We start from the raw sequence: 20,849 nt of genomic DNA on the forward strand, positions 1-20,849 counted from the left end.
TTTTTAAAATAAAATTCACGTATCACGGGAGATGGGAGCGTTTGTGAACACAAACATTATCTACTGGCACACAGGCAGAAGTGGTTTATCATGGTTACTGATCATGGGGAGACTGAACGGAGCGAGACAGGGCTTGAGAAGATGGTGGCAGAGGAGGAGAAAGGAGGCCAGAAGGGACTCTAGTCACCCCCAAACTCCCAAGAAGGCCTTGAAAGGAGAGAAAGTGAAGAAATCCTGTTCACACCCAGGACCAACCCTGTCCTCTCTAAGGGCTTCAGCTTTTCCAGAGTAGATCAAAGTCTGCAATTGTCAGAGCTGTCGTCAAAGTGGGGCAGAGGACCACACAGTGTATTGTGCAGTGACCACAAAGCCATGCCGCCGTAGAGGGTTGCCTGGGGACTGACCCATGGTTGAGAAGGGAGGGGTTGGAACTACATTCCTCACATGGGTTGAAGCCAGTGAGGTGAACCATCTAGGAAGCCTTTTTGATTCCTAAATCTATCCTATCATATGTCATTCCAGAGTATATTGTGGCATTATAGATATATATGTGTACATAGAGGGGTGTGTGTGTGTGTGTGTGTGTGTGTGTGTGTGTGTGTGTATAACATTAGGCTTTTTCCTTCACTCGTTATCTTGTTCTTTATTATATGTCTTGAAGTAAAATTAGTCTCATTGATTCATTAGATCTACTTATATATTTTAAAACTATTGCATACTAATTTGTAGACTGGGACATGCCACTTTATTAAGCCAGTTACCTTTACATGGACATTACATGGTTCCCAATTTTTCACTCTTAAGGGTGTTGTGCAGTATGAACTTGATCTTTTTGAAGTCCCTCATTATTACCTTTTAATATGCTATATAATTTATATATATTTCTTGATGATTTTTTGTCTCTATTAGAATATAAACACGATGAGAGTAGGGATTTTTGTCTCTTCTGCCCAACTATTTCCAGCACTTAAAACTGCACCCAATATATTTATTGGAGGAATGCATATGGCTACATTATACCTCCACATATAGTTAAGGTGTATTGTCCTTTTAGGAGAATTAAGCTTTTAAAGGGACAGGGATAGTCACCATCATCTCTTTAGTCTGCAGTGCCTGGCCTAATGCCTTTCTTAAACTGGGAGCTTAATACATGTCAGAAGCAAAGAGTATAGAACACTGTTTAAAACTTCAGTGAGGCCTCTGTGGCTTTGCATCTCAGCTCAGCAATTAAGTGGTCGTGATTTTTGGCCAGATATCAATTTAAGAAGGATTAACAGCAGCTTATATCTGATTCCCCTTACTGCCTCCACAGCTCCTACCCCTGCCCAAGCTACCACCATCTCTAAACTGGATTTTTGCAAGGGCCTCCAAACCTGTCTTGGTACCACCACTCATGCAAATTCTTCCGCTCTTACTACTGCCGTCAGTAAAATGCTAAAACCTGAGTCAGATCAGGGCACCCTTCCATCAAACCCTCCAGTGGGGCCCTCACTCCAAGGAAAAGCCCAAGCTGATGTAAAATAGCCTAAAAAGCACAGCATGGTCTGCACACGCTGCCCTCCCATTAATGTCTGCCCTCAACTTGGCTGCTGTCCCAGTTTACTCATTCCTTCCAGCCTCGCTGGCTGCCTGCAGTTCCTGGAACTTGGATGTCTGTGCCCGCTGTGGAGCTCTTGTAATTGCCCCACACTCGCCTGGAATGCTTCCCCTCCCCCACCCCACCCAGGCATCTGCATGGCTCACTCTCTTCCAGACAGCACCTATTTGGTTAGAGTGTTCCTTATCACATGAAACCTTCCACCCCTTTCTCTCACTCTTCTTCTGGAACTCCTATGACATAGATATTGTTTCATTTCATGGAATCACTTAACTCTCTAATTGTCCCCTCATGATCTAGTAATTTCCTTTCCCTCTTTTTTTCAGCTTCATCATTTTCCATAATTGTATCTTCTATTTCACCTATTCTCTCCTCTGCTTCTTTCATCCTCGCTGTCACTGCATCTAGTTTATTTTCCATTTCACTCATAGCATTTCTTAATTCATCGCAACTAGTTCTTAGGTCTTTGATCTCTGCAACAGGAGATTCTCTTCTGTCTTCTATGCTTTTTCTCAAACCCGGCTATTAGTCTTATGCCTGTTATTCTAAATTCTTGTTCAGATGTGTTGCTTATGTCTGTTTCAAGCAATTCTCTGGATGTGATTTCCTGAATTTTCTCTTGAGGAGGATTCTTCTCTTTTGTCATTTTGGCTAAGTTTCTGTCTTTTGCGTGTTTTAATAGCTTGTTATGTGTCCTGTACCTGCGAGCACTACTATATTACAAGGGGTCGTACACCATCCAGGGCCTGGCACAGGAAGCATTTCTGATGTATGTTGCATGCATGCCATCATTGCATATTTGGCTGCTCTATCCCACTGGTCAGTCCTCTGGAGAGCTCCTCCTTGCTTGCAGTGGTGGAGTGTTTGAGTCTTCAGCCAGGTGTGCTTTGATTTGTTCACTGAAGTGACCCTCGATCCTGCCAAGCTGCCTCCCTCCACCTGTGCAGATCCTTCTGCCACTCCGCAGATCGATTTCCTGGGTGTTCCGAGTGATCTGACCTCAGTACAGCTGTGCTTGAGGGATGAGGAAAATCCCAGTCCCTCTACTTCTCCACCATCCTAACTCCTCCTAGACTTTCCTAATCGAAAATTACAGGCCCACCTGGACACTTCCTATTACCTCTGTGCTTTATAATTTTTTCCCCATAGCACTTTCTCATAATCGAGCATAGTACTTATTTATTTAGTTATCATGCTTGCTGTGTGTCTCTCCCAACTAACACGTTAGCTCCAGGAGCCAGACATGTATGTTTTTTTTACGTTTTATTTTATTTATTCAGTGCCAACAACAGTGCTTAGCAAAATTAAGTGTTCATACATATTTGTTGAACCGATTTTAAAGAGAGTGCTTATTTGACACATACTCTGCTAAACTTTTTACCTGCATTATTCCATGTAATTTTCACCTCCTCCCTATGAGGGAGGTGCTATAGTGAAAGAGCAAAGACAATTACCTGTACAGTCAAACAGCTTGTATTAAAGCCTCACTCGGTAACTTACCAGCTCTGGGCTGAGAGCCAATCGTGTGTCTTCTCTAAGTCTCTGTTACCCCATCTGAATGAATACAAGGGGAATAGTAATGATTACTATTTACTGCTATTGGTTGTATTTTGTCAGTCTCTGTACGAAGCAACCAGGTGAACAGTGTACGAAGTTTGTCCACCACAGCCCTAGATTTAGGCTTCAAATCCCATCTTATTTAGTTATCTCTCTCATGTGATCATTTAAGATTTAATAGCTATTTTGTGCGTACTATTGTGCCAGAGTAAAGTACTCCCTTGTCTTACCCTATTTCACACAGGAAAAATGTTAACTGCTAGATTATAAGTGCCCTGAAAAATGGGATTTATCAGTGAAATGCCCTAAGCGATTAACTCAGTCAGCTCTCAGAGCAATGATACACAGCTTTGTAGTAAATCTCTGTAATGCACTGGACCAGAAATGTGTTTAGTAGCCTCACTCTTTGCTTTCTGTAGAATAGGACTTGTCTTTGAGTCATCTGAGGGTTTTAAAGATAATAATGGATATGAAAAAGAAAAAATAGAGATTCCGTCTCTTATACTAAATGAGAGACAATTACTGTGTAGTGGTTAAAACAAATGTTTTTGAATCAGGCTGACATGATTGTAAATTTTAACAGACACACCACAGGCTCTGAAGGAAAAGTCGAATGAATGAGTGGCTTGTAGACATACAAGCTGTGTCATGCTGGGCAAATTTAAAATTTTAATTTCTTCTCTTGTATAACGAGAAAATGATATCTATCTCATGAATTTGTTTTGAGGAAATAATATATGTGCAATGGTAAGTACTGTGCTTGACATATAGAAAGATTTTAATACAGTTATTAAACAACTTTTCACTGTCCAGTTAAAAATATGGAGCCCTTCACCCCAAATTGAAAATTCAGATCAGCTTAGTATTAGATATAAAAATGAGCCCTTTCCAAATTCCTTTCCCTACTCCTCTGTCCTCACAACTCCGGTTCATCAATAGTCTTGGTACATCCGTGATTCTTACCCAATGTTATATTTATTCCATTCTTCCCTATCCTTTCAACCATATGACAAGTACTCTGTCATCCTTCAAGACTCAGCTCAGCTGTGCCTTCTGTTAGGCGCAGCCTGAGTCCTCCCCAGGGAATTGGATCTCCTCTGTGCTCCAGGAGTGTCTGCTTTCCTCCTCTGTTGCAACACTCATCACATCTTCAGGCCTGCGGTTCATTATTTGGATGTTGGTGTCTCCGACTGGGGAGGTGTCGAGAGGATTCATAAATCATGCATTCAGAGCTGGACTAGATGACTTTTAACACCCTTCAGAGCACTGAAAAGATAATGCTTGTAAATAGCTTAGCACTGTGGCCAGCAGGAGTAAATGGCCAATAATAATGATGACGATGATTAGCAGTACCAGTAGCTTTCATCTGTCACAGTATGAGGTGAGTAAGCAGATGAAGTTTAATAATTATCTATACAAATGCTATTGTGATGTAGAATGTTATAGGCCAAGGCCCCAGGGCTTTGGAAATATCAAAGATTGCTTACAATCCAAAGAGAAAGTTTGGCTCTCAGAATCTTCCTGTAGGTTCCATGTGGAGAAAAACTGGTGAGCTTTGAGACTGCTTTTCCTAATAAGACTGTCTATAGAAATAGTTTGAAAGTATTGAGTTTCAAGTGAGAAACTATAATTCCTACTTTCTCTGTCGGGAAGTAATAAGTCAAGGAAAAGTACTGGAAGAAAATGTATTTCTTAGATGTAAATTGCTTACATTTGAAAGTATATTACTTAAATTTCTGAGTACTTAGATATTATTAATATACCCCAGAGTTTAACATAGGGTAAGATAGCAATATGCTTAAGTCAATCTTGAATTATACCTCCTTTGGTAATAGTCCTTCTTTGGGAGAACAACATTAATATTTTGTGGCTTTAAAGGAGTTCTTTATTCTCGCCATTGAAAATTCCATTTTGGGGGCGCCTGGGCGGCTCACTTGGCTAAGCATCTGAGTGCAGCTCGGGTCGCGATCTCACAGTTTGTGAGTTCGAGCCCTGCAACAAGTGAGCTCGAGCCCACATGGGGCTCCACTCTGACTCTCTCCTTCTCCCTCTCCCTATCTGCCCTCACTCATTTGCATCCTCTCTCTCTAAAAAAAAAAAAAGAAAAGAAAATTGCTTTTGGCTCCATTCCCTTACTTCAACAAACATTTTTATATCTGAGTACCTACCATCAGGCTCTATGCTAAGCACTCTGTATAAAGTGGTGAACAGGCCCAGGAAAATCTCTGCCTCTATGAAGCAAAAAGGGATAGAGATATTGAAGGAAGGAAAGTTAATTTCATAGGTAATACAATTTAATTCCCTGAGTGATGTGTACTCTTAAGTCTGTAAGATATACATGGGAGAGGCTGGCAGGCAGTGAAAAAAGAGAAAGGTTTGATAAAAAACAGTGTTCCCTGTGATTTCCAAAAAACGATTTATTCAAGGTCCAATCTAATCTAATTGACTGCATAGTCCCTTCCTGAGAAGGAGCCTGGCATCCATTCAGGAGTTTGTTCTGATCTTGTTGATTTCAGCTGTCCGGTTTTACTGAGTGAACAATTGTGCTGTGACTTGCTGTGTCTAATGGCTGGTTCTCTCTTCAGCGGAGAGAAGGGGCATTTTAGAGCCCAAAGCATTTCAGATTCAGGGACAAAATTTCTGTTTGCATTAATTCCAGCTTTTCTTAATGTGATATTGAAAGCATGCCTGTGTGTTCCAGGCTCACTCCCAGCTCTAGCTAGTTTTCTACCTTACTTTCTTTCTGTTTGCTCCTCTTTCCTTTCTGAGTTCTTCATTGCCCCCCCCCCCAAACATTATTTCATTCAGATTATAGAAGTTACATAACAATTATTATAGAAATCGGGGGGGGGGGGGTTGGGGGAAGAAAAGCCTTAAGAGGTTTAAATTCAGGGGCGCCTGAGTGGCTCAGTCAGTTAAGCGTCTGACTTTGGCTCAGGTCATGATCTGGCGGTTTGTGAGTTCAAGCCCCACATCAGGCTCTGTGCTGACAACTCAGAGCCCAGAGCCTGCTTCAGATTCTTTGTCTCTCCCTCTCTCTGACCCTCCTATGCTCATGGTCTGTCTGTTTCTCAATAATAATAAATAAATGTTAAAAATTAAAAAAAAGAATTTTAAATTAAGATCTCTCAACATCTACCACTCAAAGAAAACTATTGCCATTTAAACCCCTATATGTATGTATACACACGTCCTATATACTTCATGTTACGTGCCTTTAATCTTAGTATGTTGAAGTGCATTTATTTGATTGAGGGTTTGGACATTGTTTTCGAATAAGTTGTGGAGAAAAATTTTTTAACTAGGTATATAAATCAACAAATCATTGCGGGTGCTTGACTCGCTCAGTAAAGCACAGGACTCTTGATCTCAGGGTCATGAATTCAAGCACCATGTTGGGTGTAGAGATTACTTAAAAATAAATAAAATCTTCAAAAAATTATAAATTTAATTTTATAATTAAATGATGCTACTGCATGCCCTCAAATGTGATTTCTCTAAAAAAAAAAAAACTAGAGTATTTCTGGTCTAGCATAGCTGTTGGGTAAACATTCTCTGGCAAGAGACTGTCCGTGTTATGTCCTGACTTTGCTGTTTATCACCAATGTAATTTTACACAATCCATATTTATTTGGGGGGCTTTTTCCCCCTTATCTGTAACATTTATAATGTTGTGGATTAAATGAGAAAATGAATACATGTTATTTAGTGTGATGCCTGGCTTATGTTAAACACCCTGAAATATTAGGTCTTGTGATTTCTTTTAATTTTTTTAATGTTTATCTTTGAGAGAGAGATACACAGCAAGGGAGGGGTGGGGGGAGAGGGAAACACAGAATCCAAAGCAGACTCCAGGCTCTGAGCTGTCAGCACAGACCCTGACGTGGGGCTCGAACTCACAAACCGTGAGATCCTGACCTGAGTGGAAGTCGAAGGCTTAACCAGCTGAGCCACCCGGTCACCCCAGGTCTTGTTATTTCTAAGCACTTGTATGACTCATCTCACAAGTCTGTGGACAGTACCCACATTCTTCTAATGTCCCATGTGCAAGAGTAGGTTGTCATCTTTGACCTTCCCTTCTTTCTGTCATTACTTCCCCAAGTCAGCACATTATATGGACTCTTCAAATACCACCCACCAGATGGAGAGAATCATAATGAATCAAGTCCATAAGAAGCTTCTGAGTCACACACACCTTGACTGTGCCATTTCCCTGGCTTTGTCTCTGATTAACAGAATGGGTCTCCTGTCAACTCAGTTCTCTCATTGATCAGTGGAGAATAGTAACTGCATGTGTCTCATCGCCTTGTTCTAAGTCTGAAATGGGAGAACGTGCACAAGCACATTTTGTGCAGTGCTTGGCACATATGATGTACTCGATAAAGCAAAAAGGTGTAGAGTGATGATCAAGAGAATGGTGATGGTGAGATGAATACAAGTTCTTTTAGCTTTGGTAAGAAAAAGCGTTTCTACTCTCCATCCTAATACAAACGTCCTCTCTCTCTATCTGAACATTGGCACTGGATTCCTCTGTGGACTTCTAACCTCCATTTCCTTTCTGTCCCATTCCACTCTGCACACAACTTCAAGATTAATCTTCCTTTAAAAAAATTGGATCATACATCTCCTCTTAAATATGTTTACCAGATTCTCAGTATTTATTATAACAAGATGTAAATTCGGTATCTAGGTCAACTCATGCATAATCTACTTGTGCATAATCTACTCTTTCTTTATTTCTCTACTTGTCCTTTCATTGGTTCCTCACAATGAACCTTGCACACCAGACATTGTGATCTATAATGTATTTCTCACACTTATCTTCCCCTTGTCCTACCTTCCTGTCTTTCCTTGTTTCCTCTTCATCATTCAGGTCCCAACCTTAACCATAAGGACTTCTTTTTTGGTGAAGTCATTCCATTATTCAGAAGTTTTTATTCAGAATCTACTTTGTGCCTGGCACTGTGTTAGGCCCTGAGATTCACAAGGAGCCAGGGATGGAGAGTCCTTGCCTTCATGTTGCTCTTCCTCTTGTTTGTGTGTGTGTGCACACACGTGTGTGTGTGTTTTCCCCATTCCTTTGACACATGGTATATGCAGCTTTGTTTGGTACATACATAATACATCAACTTCACTGTAACACAGTACTTTGCAGATAACTGTGGTTCAAGAGAGAATAGTTGATCTGTTTCTTAAAATTATTTTCCTATAGCACATGACTTACGTTGGGGTTAGGTTGACTACCTTCCATTAGTCCACCTCACAGGCTTGCTTCCGAGATCCCATCAATTGAAAAAAAAATGTAGTTAAACTTTGGCCTCTGGGACAGAACTCAAAACAAAATCCTAAATGTTAAAATGGGAATAATCTATAATGGTCTATAATTTATTATACTACTTTATGCTATATTTTATCATAGGGAAAATGGTGACAGCCAGTTTCTCTTCAGTAGAATATGGAAAATTAACTGCAGTTCTAATAGAACCATATAGTATATGCAGAAGTTTATGTGCTTTTACTTAAGTCATATTAATCTGTGAACATCTGAATACAGATATTGTTCTGCCATTTTTTTTAAATAACAGGTACACGTTATTCACCTCCTATATATAGAAATTTCTGCTCATGTTTTGACACTTTGCAAAGGTGCTTTTCTATGATAGGTGTTTTTTGTTTTTTTGGTTTTTTTTTTTTTTAATTCAAGGACTTTGAAAACAAGGAAACAGCAGAAGAGGTTATACATGTTTTACTTATACCTAAAATAGGAAAGCTTGCTGTCACTTATAAATATACTTATCTGAGGACCACTTCCTTCATTGATTTGGGTATTTTGCTTTAACTTAATATGCCAGTTTGTTTTTAATAAGAGCGTACAGACACCGAATGCCTGCCTGAGGAAGGGGCTCTGAGACATGTTTCTTGCTATCTGACCTTGAACACATAATTGTTTCCTGCTGTGTTTGAGATTTCTCCTCCATATCCAGTGAAGTTGGTACTTTTCATTCTATAACAGCTGCAAAATACTTCGAATACGGAAAGAAAGGACAATGCAAAGAAGTTGATAAAGCACTGAGAGAGTTATTTTGCCACACTAGTCCTTCTGAAAGCCTTCTAAATCCAGGCAAAAGATTACGATGCAAGATGACTTACTCAGTGCCGAGGAGTGAAATTAAGCTTGGGAGCATGATGGATAGCAGCAAGGACTATGAAATTTCAACACATGGCTTAAATAAAAACTTATTAAGTTTTATTGTTTATTTAATTGTTACACCAAGCTTTAGCTTTTGCCTGAAATCAAAACAGTCATTCAAGGGCTCCTGCAAAGTAAAAGAAATTTCCCATCATAAACCTTATTACAAATGATCTTTATAAAAATTGTGAACTATATCCCTCAATCTCAGTTGTTCTCCCTGGGTTTGGATCAATATTAATTCACTTGAATTTCGTGGTCGTCACTGTGACAGGTACTATGAGTACAAAGATGAATAAAACACAGTTTTGCCCTTAAGTTAAGGGACTCAGTCGCCTAAAAAATAACTACAGTGTAAATGAATTATGGCGACAGTCTCCTAAATTTTCTTTCTGCATCTCTGTTTACCTCTTTAGTCCATTCCATCCTCTGTTGCCAGAGGATTATTACTAAAACCAAAATGTGATTAAGTCCCTCCCCTGTATGAACCCTTTGGTGACTCCACATTGCTATGGGCATGGAGTCCATATCCTCTGGTGTTGCTGAGACTGCCAGCCCCTCTCTGCCTGCCTCTGTAAACTCATCTCTTAACCTTTCCTCCTCTGAGCTCCTGCCTATATTTTTTCCCACAGCATCATTCATATTCTCTTTTACCTGTAGACCTTCATACTCTGTGCTTTGTCCACCTGGAACATTCTTTTTTCCCCTTCAAACCCTTTATGGCCGACTCCTTCTCATCTTACACATCTTTGTTATGTATCACTTTTCCTAAGCCATCCCTCCTGACCCACCAAGGCTCCTATGATTCCTATCTCCTATCATATGTGCAACTACCACACTGTACAAAATTGCTGACTCTTCCTCTGGGAAGGACAAGGACCCTGTCTCTCATGTTTAGCACAGACACCCGTCTCCTCAAGGTGCTTCATCAATACATGTGAATTGATGAATAAATAGACTAAGGAATGAATGATGAATACTGTAATAAGTGTCTTCAAAGTGAAAATGGAAATCCAGATGAGGGAATAACTTATTCTGTCAGGGTGTGGTGAAAGCGTGCAAAGGAAAGTAATACATGATGACATCAGACCTGTGCCCTAAAAGATGCAAGGGAGATCACCAGGATTTTGAGAAAGGGAAAGGCATGCATGAGCAAAGCCAAGGGTTTGCAGAATAGAGCATTTCTGGATGAATCCTACCTGGTTTGGATCCCAAATTTGACATCACTTCTACCAAACCTTCCTGACAAGCGCCCTTAAAGAGGTTAGATATCTCTTATATGTGTGCTAAAATCTCTCTCTTATTCTACATTTTATGAAGTATATTTCTGATGTAAATTTTTGAACCTGAGATCTAAAAAACACATCTTTCAGGACTAATAAGTTTTGGGTTTTATTTAGCATTCATTAATAGGAAAAAAGCATTTCATTAATATGAAAACACGTTAACTTTAAATACTTTATGATAATAATGATTGCTAATATTATTAGGTGATAAAGAGGGCATTTCAGTGGAAGACTAGGGGAGAGAGAAAAAACAAACATAAAAAGACATACATGCCCGGTACCCCTACAATCTTGAAGATGAATAATCGCTACTATGCTGAATGTCAGCCTTTCAGATTCATTTTCTTCTAACAGATGTGTAATGCGTAAAAAGTCTTTTGATGCCATGGCCACACCACCACATCCCTTTTATATAGGGGAACTAGGACTCCAGGGTCGGACTGATTTAAACAGCACCCCCTTGTCCTTTATATTAAATCGCTGTGTCAAGTTCATGGATGCACAGTGAGACTTGTTTCCTGCATACAGAAAGGTTTAAGAAGTGCTAATACGTCTCTGCAGATCACCAGGCATCAAGTAAGCAGTTTAATTTGTTCGTTTTAAATACTAATAACATTGGACTCAGAGCATCGTCTTTAGGAAAAAGGTGGGAATGGCTGAAACAAACTACCACGGCTTTGTAGAGTGGATATACTCAAATATTAATCCCAGAGAAGTGTTGGAGCCTTTAGCTTCACATTTAGGAACGTCAGCCCTTTTATATTACAGTTGCTTTGCAAATTATGACTCAGAGGCAACAACCTTATTGGAACCTCCAAGATTAATAATGACTTTATCCAGCCTATAGCTTAGGGCAAAACCAACTGCAAAGCCAAGACTCCTGGGAATACTGATCCTGCCAATGGAGGTCCCATTTCCCCAAAAGCATAAACATGAATTCCGTTAGTCTTCCCAGGGATCTCTGTGCTTTTCCTGGCCTGTCTGTTTAACGTGAATAGGTGACAAATATGTTTCTTCTTCTCTTAAAATCTAAACTGGCTTTTAGTGGATAGTTAGCTCCTACAAAGAGAATAACCATGGTAATGATGGTAATAATAATTTGCCTAATTATTTGACACACTTTAGCTTATTTACTCCTTGCAGGAGCTCAGTGAAGTTGATGTATCCCTTTCCCCATTTTACAGTAAAGAAACAAAAGCTTGGAGAGTTTAAATAGCTTCTCAAGAAGATCCAGCTAGGAAGGTTGATTCAAAGCCACTTTTTCTGATTTCAGATTCTAATCTCTTAACCACTACATCCTACCATTCTTTTTTGTAAGCCCTCAGTTGACAATGGCACACTTCTGCCCACCTCTTTAGCCTATGCACAGTCAGAGCTGAATCCTGCCTGACTTTCAGGACAGTGGTAATGAAAGTGTTAAGAAGCTTTGGAGATGGACAGATGGCATATTTGAGTTGCAGCTCTGCCATTTCTTAGCTGTGTAATTTTTCTCAAGTTAATTAACCTCTCTGATCCTCAGTTCCTGCCTAAGAAATAGTAAGAGTAAATATCTGAAAGGGTGGATTGGAACAGTTCAGTGAGTTAATGTACCTAATGTTAGTGTACCATAGCACAGTGCCCAGCACAGAGTAAGAACCCAATAAGCTACACGACATCATTTAGACTCAGCTCACATGACACCTTCTCTATCAATTCTTCATCTTCCTCAGTCCAAACTAAGCTACTCCCACAACATGTACCAACTATAGCATTCACTGCTTTCTAGAATTTGTTTTCTCTTTACAGACGTTTGTCTCCTTTTATAGGTTGGAAGCCATTGGAGGATAGAACTGATGCTTAGATTTTTTAACATCTATGACTAGACAAGAACAGTGCTCCATAAATAGTGGCCACATTTTCTTGACCAAATATGGGGCCATGCTCCTGACAAAGAATCGTGTGGTATCCTAGGATGTGAGAGCAAGTAGACAGTGTAGTTGGACATTAAAATATCAGAATATCTAGGATATTTTTACTTTCTTGGACAGACTATGCAACCAGAATTATATTCTATGATCAATAGCATAGATTCATCATACTTAAATATTTATAAACTAATAAACATTTCTAATTTCTTGTTTTTTAAAAACATTCCCATATAGTTGACATACAGTGTTGTATTAGTTTTAGGTGTGTAATGTAGCGATTTCAACCATTCTATATATTACTCGGAGGTCTTCATGATAAGTGTACTCTTTTTTAAATTTCTTTTAATATTTATTTATTTTTGAGAGAGAGAGATAGATAGAGCATAAGCAGGGGAGGGGCAGAGAGAGAAAAGGAGACACAGACTCTGAAGCAGGCTCCAGGCTCTGAGCCGTCAGCACAGAGCCTGATACGGGGCTCAAACTCACAGACCATGAGATCATGACCTGAGCTGAAATTGGACGCTTAAGTGAATGAGCCACCCAGGCACCCCTTTCTTTTTTTATTTTTGATAAGTGTATTCCTTTTTTTAATTAAAAACTTTTTAATGTTTATTCATTTTTTGAGAGAGAGAGGGAGAGAGAGAGAGCGCGCGCTAGTGGGGAAGGGTCAGAGAGAGAGAGGGAGACACAGAATCCGGCTGCAGGCTCTGAGCTGTCAGCAGAGTCCAAAGCAGGGCTCAAACTCACGAACAGCGAGATCATGACATGACCCAAAGTTGGATGCCCAACGGACTAAGCCACCCAGGCGCTCCTTGATAAGTGTATTCTTAATCTGCATCACCTATTTTACCCATTCCCTCACCCATCTCCCCTCTGGTAACCATCAGTTTGTTCTCTATAGTTAAGAGTTGTTTTTTTTTTTTTTTTTTTTTTTGGTTTGTCTCTGTTTTCTTTCTTAAGTTTCACATGAGTGAAATTTCACATATGAGTCATACCCTTTAGACCATCCATGTTGTCACAAATGACAAGGTTTTATTCTTTTATTCCTTTGGATAAATATTCAAGGGATATTTTATTCCAATATCCTTTTATTCCACATCGTCTTTGTCCATTCATCCATTGATGGATACTTGGGCTGCTTCCGTAATTTGGCTATTCTAAAGAATGCTGCAATAAACATAAGGGTGCATGTATCTTTTCAAATTAGTGTTTTCATATTCTTCGGGTAAATGCCCAGTGGAATTACTGGATCATAGGGTAATTCTATTTTTAACTTTTTGAGGAACCTCCATACTGTTTTCCACAGTGGCTACACCAGTTTGCATTCCCACAAATAGTGCATGGGGGTTCCTTTTTAAATTTCTTGATTTTTTAAAATCTTAAAGTGTGGATGTCTTTAAAAGAGAATAATGCTGAATGAGAATTTTTAAACCTGGACATTTTGTTCTAAAAATAACTGCTTGATGTTCCTTAAACAGTAAAAGACATAAAAGGGCTACACCTGAAAGTAGATGATCTCAAGATAATTCCAAAAGCAGCATCCTATTTACAGTCTCCAGAAGGGGTGTGCAAGGAGAAACCAGGGTGAGGAAGCAAAAAGGCCTCCTCTGCTCATGTTCATGTCACTCCCTTCTCTCCTTGCTTTCTCTCTCTTGGGTTTTGTGCCAGTGCCTAAATGAGATTGTTTAGAACCAAGAATAAGAACAGCTTTTTTTCGTATTAGAGTCTTTCCGTAAGTGTGACATTTGAATTACTATTTTTTCCACGTCTTCCATCATTCTTACTCAACTTAAGCTTCTTGAGGACAGCGCTTAACAAACTATTTTGTTTATACAACCTTAGCCAATAGTAGAAATAGAAAGCACTCAGTAAGTGGCAACTCTCATGTGTCATGAACTATGTGAGACTATCACTTACATTTTTTTCTGTATAATCGTCCAACACTCCAATGCCATAATACTTTATATTCTCTTCTCAAACAACGTTTGATTATTCTTAAACAACGATCCTTGTTTTAAAATACAAGGATTCCTCAGAGGTTATCTCTTAATTATCTGATATCTTTAAGAGGATTGGGGCTTAATTGAATAAGGCTTCCATTCCTCCTCCAGGTCATCTGCTGTGTTGGACACTGTCATTGACAAAGACTCCTAGGGTGGTCCAGAAACATTCCATCTGCATGCAGTGACACCTTAAAGCATTCCTTTATGCTCTCCAGCACACTTCTTTCAGGGATGGCATCCCTTTACAAGGCTGACAGCTTCTCTGGAGGGCTGTCCTCAGGCCACTTAAGCAAAGGCAGTACGAGTGTCCATCAACTGATGACTGGGTAAATGAAATGCAGTTTTAGCCATATGGGGGAATATTACTCAGCAATGAAAAGAAATGAAATATCTGCACATGTTACCATGTGAGTGAACCTTGAAAATATTATGCTATAGTGGAAGAAGCTAGGCACATATCATATAATTCTGTTTAATACACAATGTTCAGAATAGGGGCATCTGGGTGGCTCAGTTGGTTAAGCGTACAACTCTTGATCTCAGCTCAGGTCTTGATCTCAGGGTTTGTGAGTTCACACCTCACATTGGGCTCTGTGCTGTGTGTGAAGTCTACATAAAAAAGATAAAAGAAATAATTTCCAAAATGTTCAGAATAGGCAAATCCATAAAGAGAAAAAAATAGATTAGTGATCGCCTAGGGCTGGGAGAGTTTGGTGAGGAATAAGCGATGACTGCTTACGGGTATAGGGTTTCTTTTGGGTGTGATAAAAAACTCTGAAATTCATTGCGGCGATGATTGCACAATATTGCAAATATGCTAAAACCACTGAAGTAATACACTTTAAAAGTGTACATTGTTTATGTGAATTGTATCTCAGTAAAGCTGTCCAAAAGGGGGGAAATGCAGCACAAAGTGACAGAAGCATTGTAGTAAAATTATACTCGAGAATCATGAGATTGCCAGATCCTCGTCACAACTGGAAAAGACTCCAGAAAGTTCCCCTTCACTAGGTGGATGTACGGGATGTACGGGACCATCCTTATGAATAAAGGATCAACTTATCCATAAGTTGATTCTATTGCTAACTTTCTGTGATGCTTTTTTCTGTCCTGAGCATGTTTCAAATATTGTAACCCTTTTCTTTTCCCTAGCCTTTATGGGACTAAACTCAAAATAATTGTCAGACAACAAAATCATGAAGTCAAGCACATAATATTATATTTGGGAGAAAGGATTATAAATTAAAATGTAAACTGTGACCATGGCATTGCACATTATTGTTGCGAGCAATACCACAACGCTGGTACTCGTTATTTACAATGGCAGAGAAGAATGTTCAAACCACTAATAAAGTTTAAAAGCAAGACATGAATCCATCAAAGTCTCCATGTGTCAGAGTTGCCACATCATTTTTCATCCCCGTGGCCATGGGTAGGTTCAGGGCTGTATTACGTCTGCCCCGACCAGTGAAGCAGTGAAGCAACTTAATTTCCTGCCTCTAGTCTCTCTCTTCCTAGGAACTCACCTTCCCTCACACTTCCCGAGCTACCTCTCTAAAATGCAAAATGAGCTACCTCTCTAAAATGCCTCTAAAATGAGGCAGGGCAGCCCAGGACATCAAAGCCTGGGTCCCAGTCTTGCATGAAGTCCCCATCAGCTATGAACTCAGGCATTTTAGGCAAGTTACTTAATCTTTCTGTGAATCATTTCCCCCTAATTTTAGTGAGGATGAAATGAAAGCAGTATGTTAAGTGCTTAGTCCAATGTCGAGCTCATAGCAGTCAGTCAGTATAAGCTTTTATTATTACACTTCTATTCAACTGTTTCATTTCTACATAATGAAATCCAATCATTGGCAATGATATCTAACCACTGATCATGCAGGAACGTGTGTGATCTATCCCCCGTTTGTCTTCTCCCAGGTCACAACCTTCTCTAAATACATCTGGCAAATTTGTGACTCCAAGTACTTCTCAAGCTCTTTCTCTGCCATTTCTGTATCTCTGGTGTTGGTTAACCATCCAACTTCAGCTCAGGTCATGATCTTGCAGTTTATGAGTTTGAGCGCAGTTTGGGAGTACAGAGCCCGCTTCAGATCCTCTCTCCACCCCCCCGCCCCTCCCCCACTCGTATGCATGCACACTCTCTCTCTCTCTCTCTCTCTCAAAAATAAATAAATATTAAAAAGAAGAAAAGGAAAGCCTTATTTCATCCAGGAAGACCATGAGGCTATGAAGTGACTATGAAGCTTTCCTCAAATTCCTCCTTTTTTTGTGTTCTGGCAGCACCATAGGGGTTTGAGAGAAGTTGACCAAAGGGAGTCATATTTTATAGGAAACACAAACAGGACCATCGGTGGACTAGAGAAAAGAAATGATGGATACAAGAAAAAAGGATGGCTTCTAAGCTTAGATCTGAACAACTGGGCCTGTCGTGGTGCATTTATTGACATGAGAAGCCTGGAGGGAATAAGGCTGTGAGGGACTAGTAATAAAGACATCCATGTTTTAGGTTAGGTTTGATAGGCCAGTCAAATATGCCAGTAGAATTGGTAAGTAAGATGTTGAATATGTGAGTCAGGATTTGGGGAATGGTCAGGGCTATGGATATAAAATGGGGAGTCATTACTCTATAGGTGGGACCAGAGGAGATAACTTTGGGGAACCCTGGGGACCAGCAATATTTAGAGATCAGCTAGAGGAAGAGAAACCTGTTAACATACATGTGTGAGTTTACTCACCTAGCACCTTCTTGAAGTTAAATACTGTCTCATTTAGCTTTGTGCCTAGCAGTGTTTGTCATAAAAATCCAATAAAAGCTTGTTAAATTCATTTCAACTCTAAAAGCAAAGAATGGTGGCCTCTTAGACATCTCCCACCTGTACACTTAAATACTTTGGCAACATTTGCAAAATAAGCATGAAGAACAACGCCAGCATCCAGATTAGGGTGGAAAATGGTGGATAGTTCCATGACTTCTGGAGACAGACTGGTCCTCCTTACCTCCTAATCTCTCCCTAGCCCTTTCCCTAGGGTCACACTGCAAAGGGCAGGGCCCCAGTGCTCACGTAGAAATGGCAGGAAGCCCAGGATCCCAGCATGATCCTCCAGGCTGTATACCATGGGCCTTGAGAGAGCAGCAGCTGCCAGAACATATGGGTGACCAGTAGGAATTCCCCATAGTTGTGGACTGAAGCACCTCCGTGTACACAATACCCAATTTTCAAAAAGGTTTTGCGACAAACTTTCTCTAGTATCTTGCCATGTTTTTCCCACTGACTTTAACAGTTTCATACCCATATTTTTCTGATCCCGTTCCTGCGAAGCATTTAAGAATTTGTAGATCAAGACACATCCCTCTTTTTCACTCTCTTCTTGCTACTGGTCTGTTTAGGACTTCATCGTCCTTCACCTTGGAAAGTTCGGTAGCCTTCTATCTAGTCTCCCTACCTGCATTTTCTCCCCACTTTGCCCTCAGAATGACTACACCAAAGCATTTCCCTGTTAGGGTATCCACCTGCCACGAACTTCAATGGCTTCCATTGCTTACTAAAAATGTAAGATTCCAAAATTTTAAGGTTGATGTTCCAGATATCCCACAATCTGTCATTTCCAGGCACCCTGTCCAGTATTAGTGCCCATCAACCATACTCTGCCTAATGGATCAGGCCCCCATTTTTTCCCCACAAAATAGTTACTGTAGTTGTTTGTTTGTTTGTTTTTGTTGTATATCAGCACCTGCCATTTCTTTTGCTCAGGATGCTTCACCTGTTTCCAAATCCATTAACATCCTACTCCTCAAATTCCAGGCCAGTGCCACCTTCTTCAAGGAAACTCCTTACTCACCCCACGGGAGGGAGAAGTCCTTGTCTATACTTCTGAAAGAACTAGTGCTTATTTTTTTTTTTTTTTTTTTTTTTTTTTACATTTTATTTGAGGGAGAGGGAGTGTGTGTGTGGCATGAGTGAGTGCTAGCAGGGTAGAGGCAGAGAGAGAGGGAAAGAGAACCTGAGCTGAAAGACCTAAAGAGCACTCCAAGATAGGAAAGATACACTCAAATAGTCATAGGTCTTTGGAGGATTTTGAGCAGGGCATTGACATGACCAGACCAGATCTTTGGAAAGATCGCTCTAAATTTATGTGCAAGGTGGATGGGAGGATCTGGGGACAGGATGCCTCAGGAGGAGGCTCCTACATGTTGCTCAGGCTGAGAGACACCACCTCGCACCTCTCCCAGGTCTCTGCCACAGCAGTAACCGCTGTCTCTGCCTCTAATCAGGGCTTCCAGGGCAGCGGCTGAGGAGACCTTACCAAGGAGCACCACGCAGTAGATGCTGAAACATCGCCCCCAGGAGAAGAAGCAGTAACATGGCAGCACCTGTTTGAAAGGAATTAAAAAGCAGCAGACTCCCTTTAGAAAGGAACAATGTCCAAGAAAGGGCGAAATAAGGGCGAGAAGCCCGAAGCGCTCATCGTCGCCCTTCAAGCTGCCAATGAAGACCTCAGAACCAAGCTCACCGACATCCAGATAGAGCTGCATCAGGAGAAGTCCAAGGTGAGTGAGGCCCCTTGGGGCCACAGCCTGGAGAGCGGCTCTGGCCCAGCTCTGCCTGCTGGCCCACCCCAGTGGCTCCTCTCTGCCTTTTTCTGAGAAGAGCAACGACCCCTGTATTTATGGAGATTCTCTTGTGTGTGTGTGTGGCAGGACTCGAGCACAGGATTCACAGAAGGTGAAAATAACATGCTCATGAGACTGATCTCTGCCTCCTCAGGAAGCCTGGTTCAGGAAACCAGGTATAATCATTGAGACGACATCCACCCCCACTCCCTCCCACCACTTCTTAGTTGTCCTATCCTGGGCGAGCTCCGTCCTGCCCTCTATGGGTTCTTCCCAGTATGGCACAGGACAGCCTTTCTAAAATAGATCGTATCTGGTCACTCCTCTTCTCAAACCCTTCAGCGGCTTCTTACCTTTCTCAAAGCCAAAGGGTTTTCCCTACCACTACAGGATATCTCTTCCGCCCCTCGATGAGCAATCTCACAGTACTTTACCCAGATGACTCTGTTCTATCCTCTTTGCTGGATCAAAATATCCACTGATCACATTTAGGGCCTTTGCCCCTTTGCCCCCAGGCAGCTGTGTACCTCTTTCCTATGTCAGCTCTGGTACCTACCATCTGTCACAGTCTCTGAGATAGTACACTTCTCATGCCCAGTTACTTCCATAGCCTATTTTGATTCATTTAATAGTGATTTCTGTATTTATCTATTTACTTGTTTAGTGCTTATTTCTGCTGTCCAGTGTAATCTCCAAGAAAGCAGAGTCCTACCTGACCTCTATCCCCAGAACCTAAATAAGTGTCTAGAACTGAAAAGCTTAGCCTGGGTTTGTCGACTGAGCAGAGGAACGAATGAAGGGTGATTCATTCCTTATACCTTAGCTTCGTCACCAACATCCTACTATCTCAAGAGCTCTGATGAGGCTCCAATTAGGCAAGTATGTAAAGCGGTTATGATGATTGGATGAGAAAATTCGTATCACACGCTCAGAGAGATGCCAGGCACCTGGTATACTCCTAAAAAATTATTCATAGTAATATTCTTTCTAATACCTCTGTACCTGAGTCAGTTGCTAACTCAATTTAGGAAAGTCTCTTCACTCCTCTGAATCTCATCTCTTAGCTGGATATGCTAACACTTATCTCTCCAGAGTGGTGCAGATATCAAATAGGGTGACAGACAGGAAAGTATTTTCAAACATCCGACATACAGGAGACATTTTGCTCCCTCCAAACCAGGCAACTGCCAGCATAAAGTTGCCCTATAGATAACTCTTTCTATAGTAACACAAATAGATGTTCCTGATCTAGCTATAGATCAAAAATCAATATCCTTATTCTTTTTTATCTATATCTTCTTCCTTGACATTGCTATTAAATTTTAATTATTGGAGTGCCTGGGTGGCTCAGTTGGTTGAGTGTCTACCTTCAGCTCAGGTCATCATCTCACGGTTTGTGAGTTAGAGCCCTGTGGTTGGCTCTGTGTTGACAACTCGGAGCCTGGAGCCTGCTTCAAATTCTGTGTCTTCCTCTCTCTTGTCCCTCCCCTGCTCACACTCTGTCCCTGTCTCAAGAATAATGAATAAACATTAAAAAAATTAATTATTGGGCCACCTGGGTGGCTCAGTCAGTTAAGCATCCAACTCTTGACTTCCACCAGGTCATGGGTTCGAGCCTTACATCGGGCTCTGTGTCCACAGTGTGGAGCCTGCTTGGGATTCTCTCTCCCTGCCTCTCTGTCTGCCCCTCT

At 40.8% G+C, this 20,849-nt stretch overlaps 1 protein-coding gene across 4 annotated transcripts in view; it reads left to right on the plus strand.

Annotated features, from left to right (window-relative positions):
• JAKMIP2 (janus kinase and microtubule interacting protein 2) overlaps positions 1–20,849 on the plus strand; it is a 181,474-nt gene that overhangs the window by 89,123 nt on the left and 71,502 nt on the right. For all 4 annotated transcript variants that reach the window (XM_040453461.1, XM_040453446.1, XM_040453437.1 and 1 more), the window contains exon 2: positions 18,820–19,095. In XM_040453461.1, coding sequence (XP_040309395.1) covers positions 18,967–19,095 — 129 coding nt within the window. In that variant the 5' untranslated portion in view covers positions 18,820–18,966. The remainder of the gene's footprint in view (positions 1–18,819; positions 19,096–20,849) is intronic.

Source organism: Herpailurus yagouaroundi, unplaced genomic scaffold (assembly GCF_014898765.1).
Source record: "Herpailurus yagouaroundi ecotype Mexico unplaced genomic scaffold, PumYag 29, whole genome shotgun sequence".
In the NCBI taxonomy this organism is placed as follows: domain Eukaryota; kingdom Metazoa; phylum Chordata; class Mammalia; order Carnivora; family Felidae; genus Herpailurus; species Herpailurus yagouaroundi.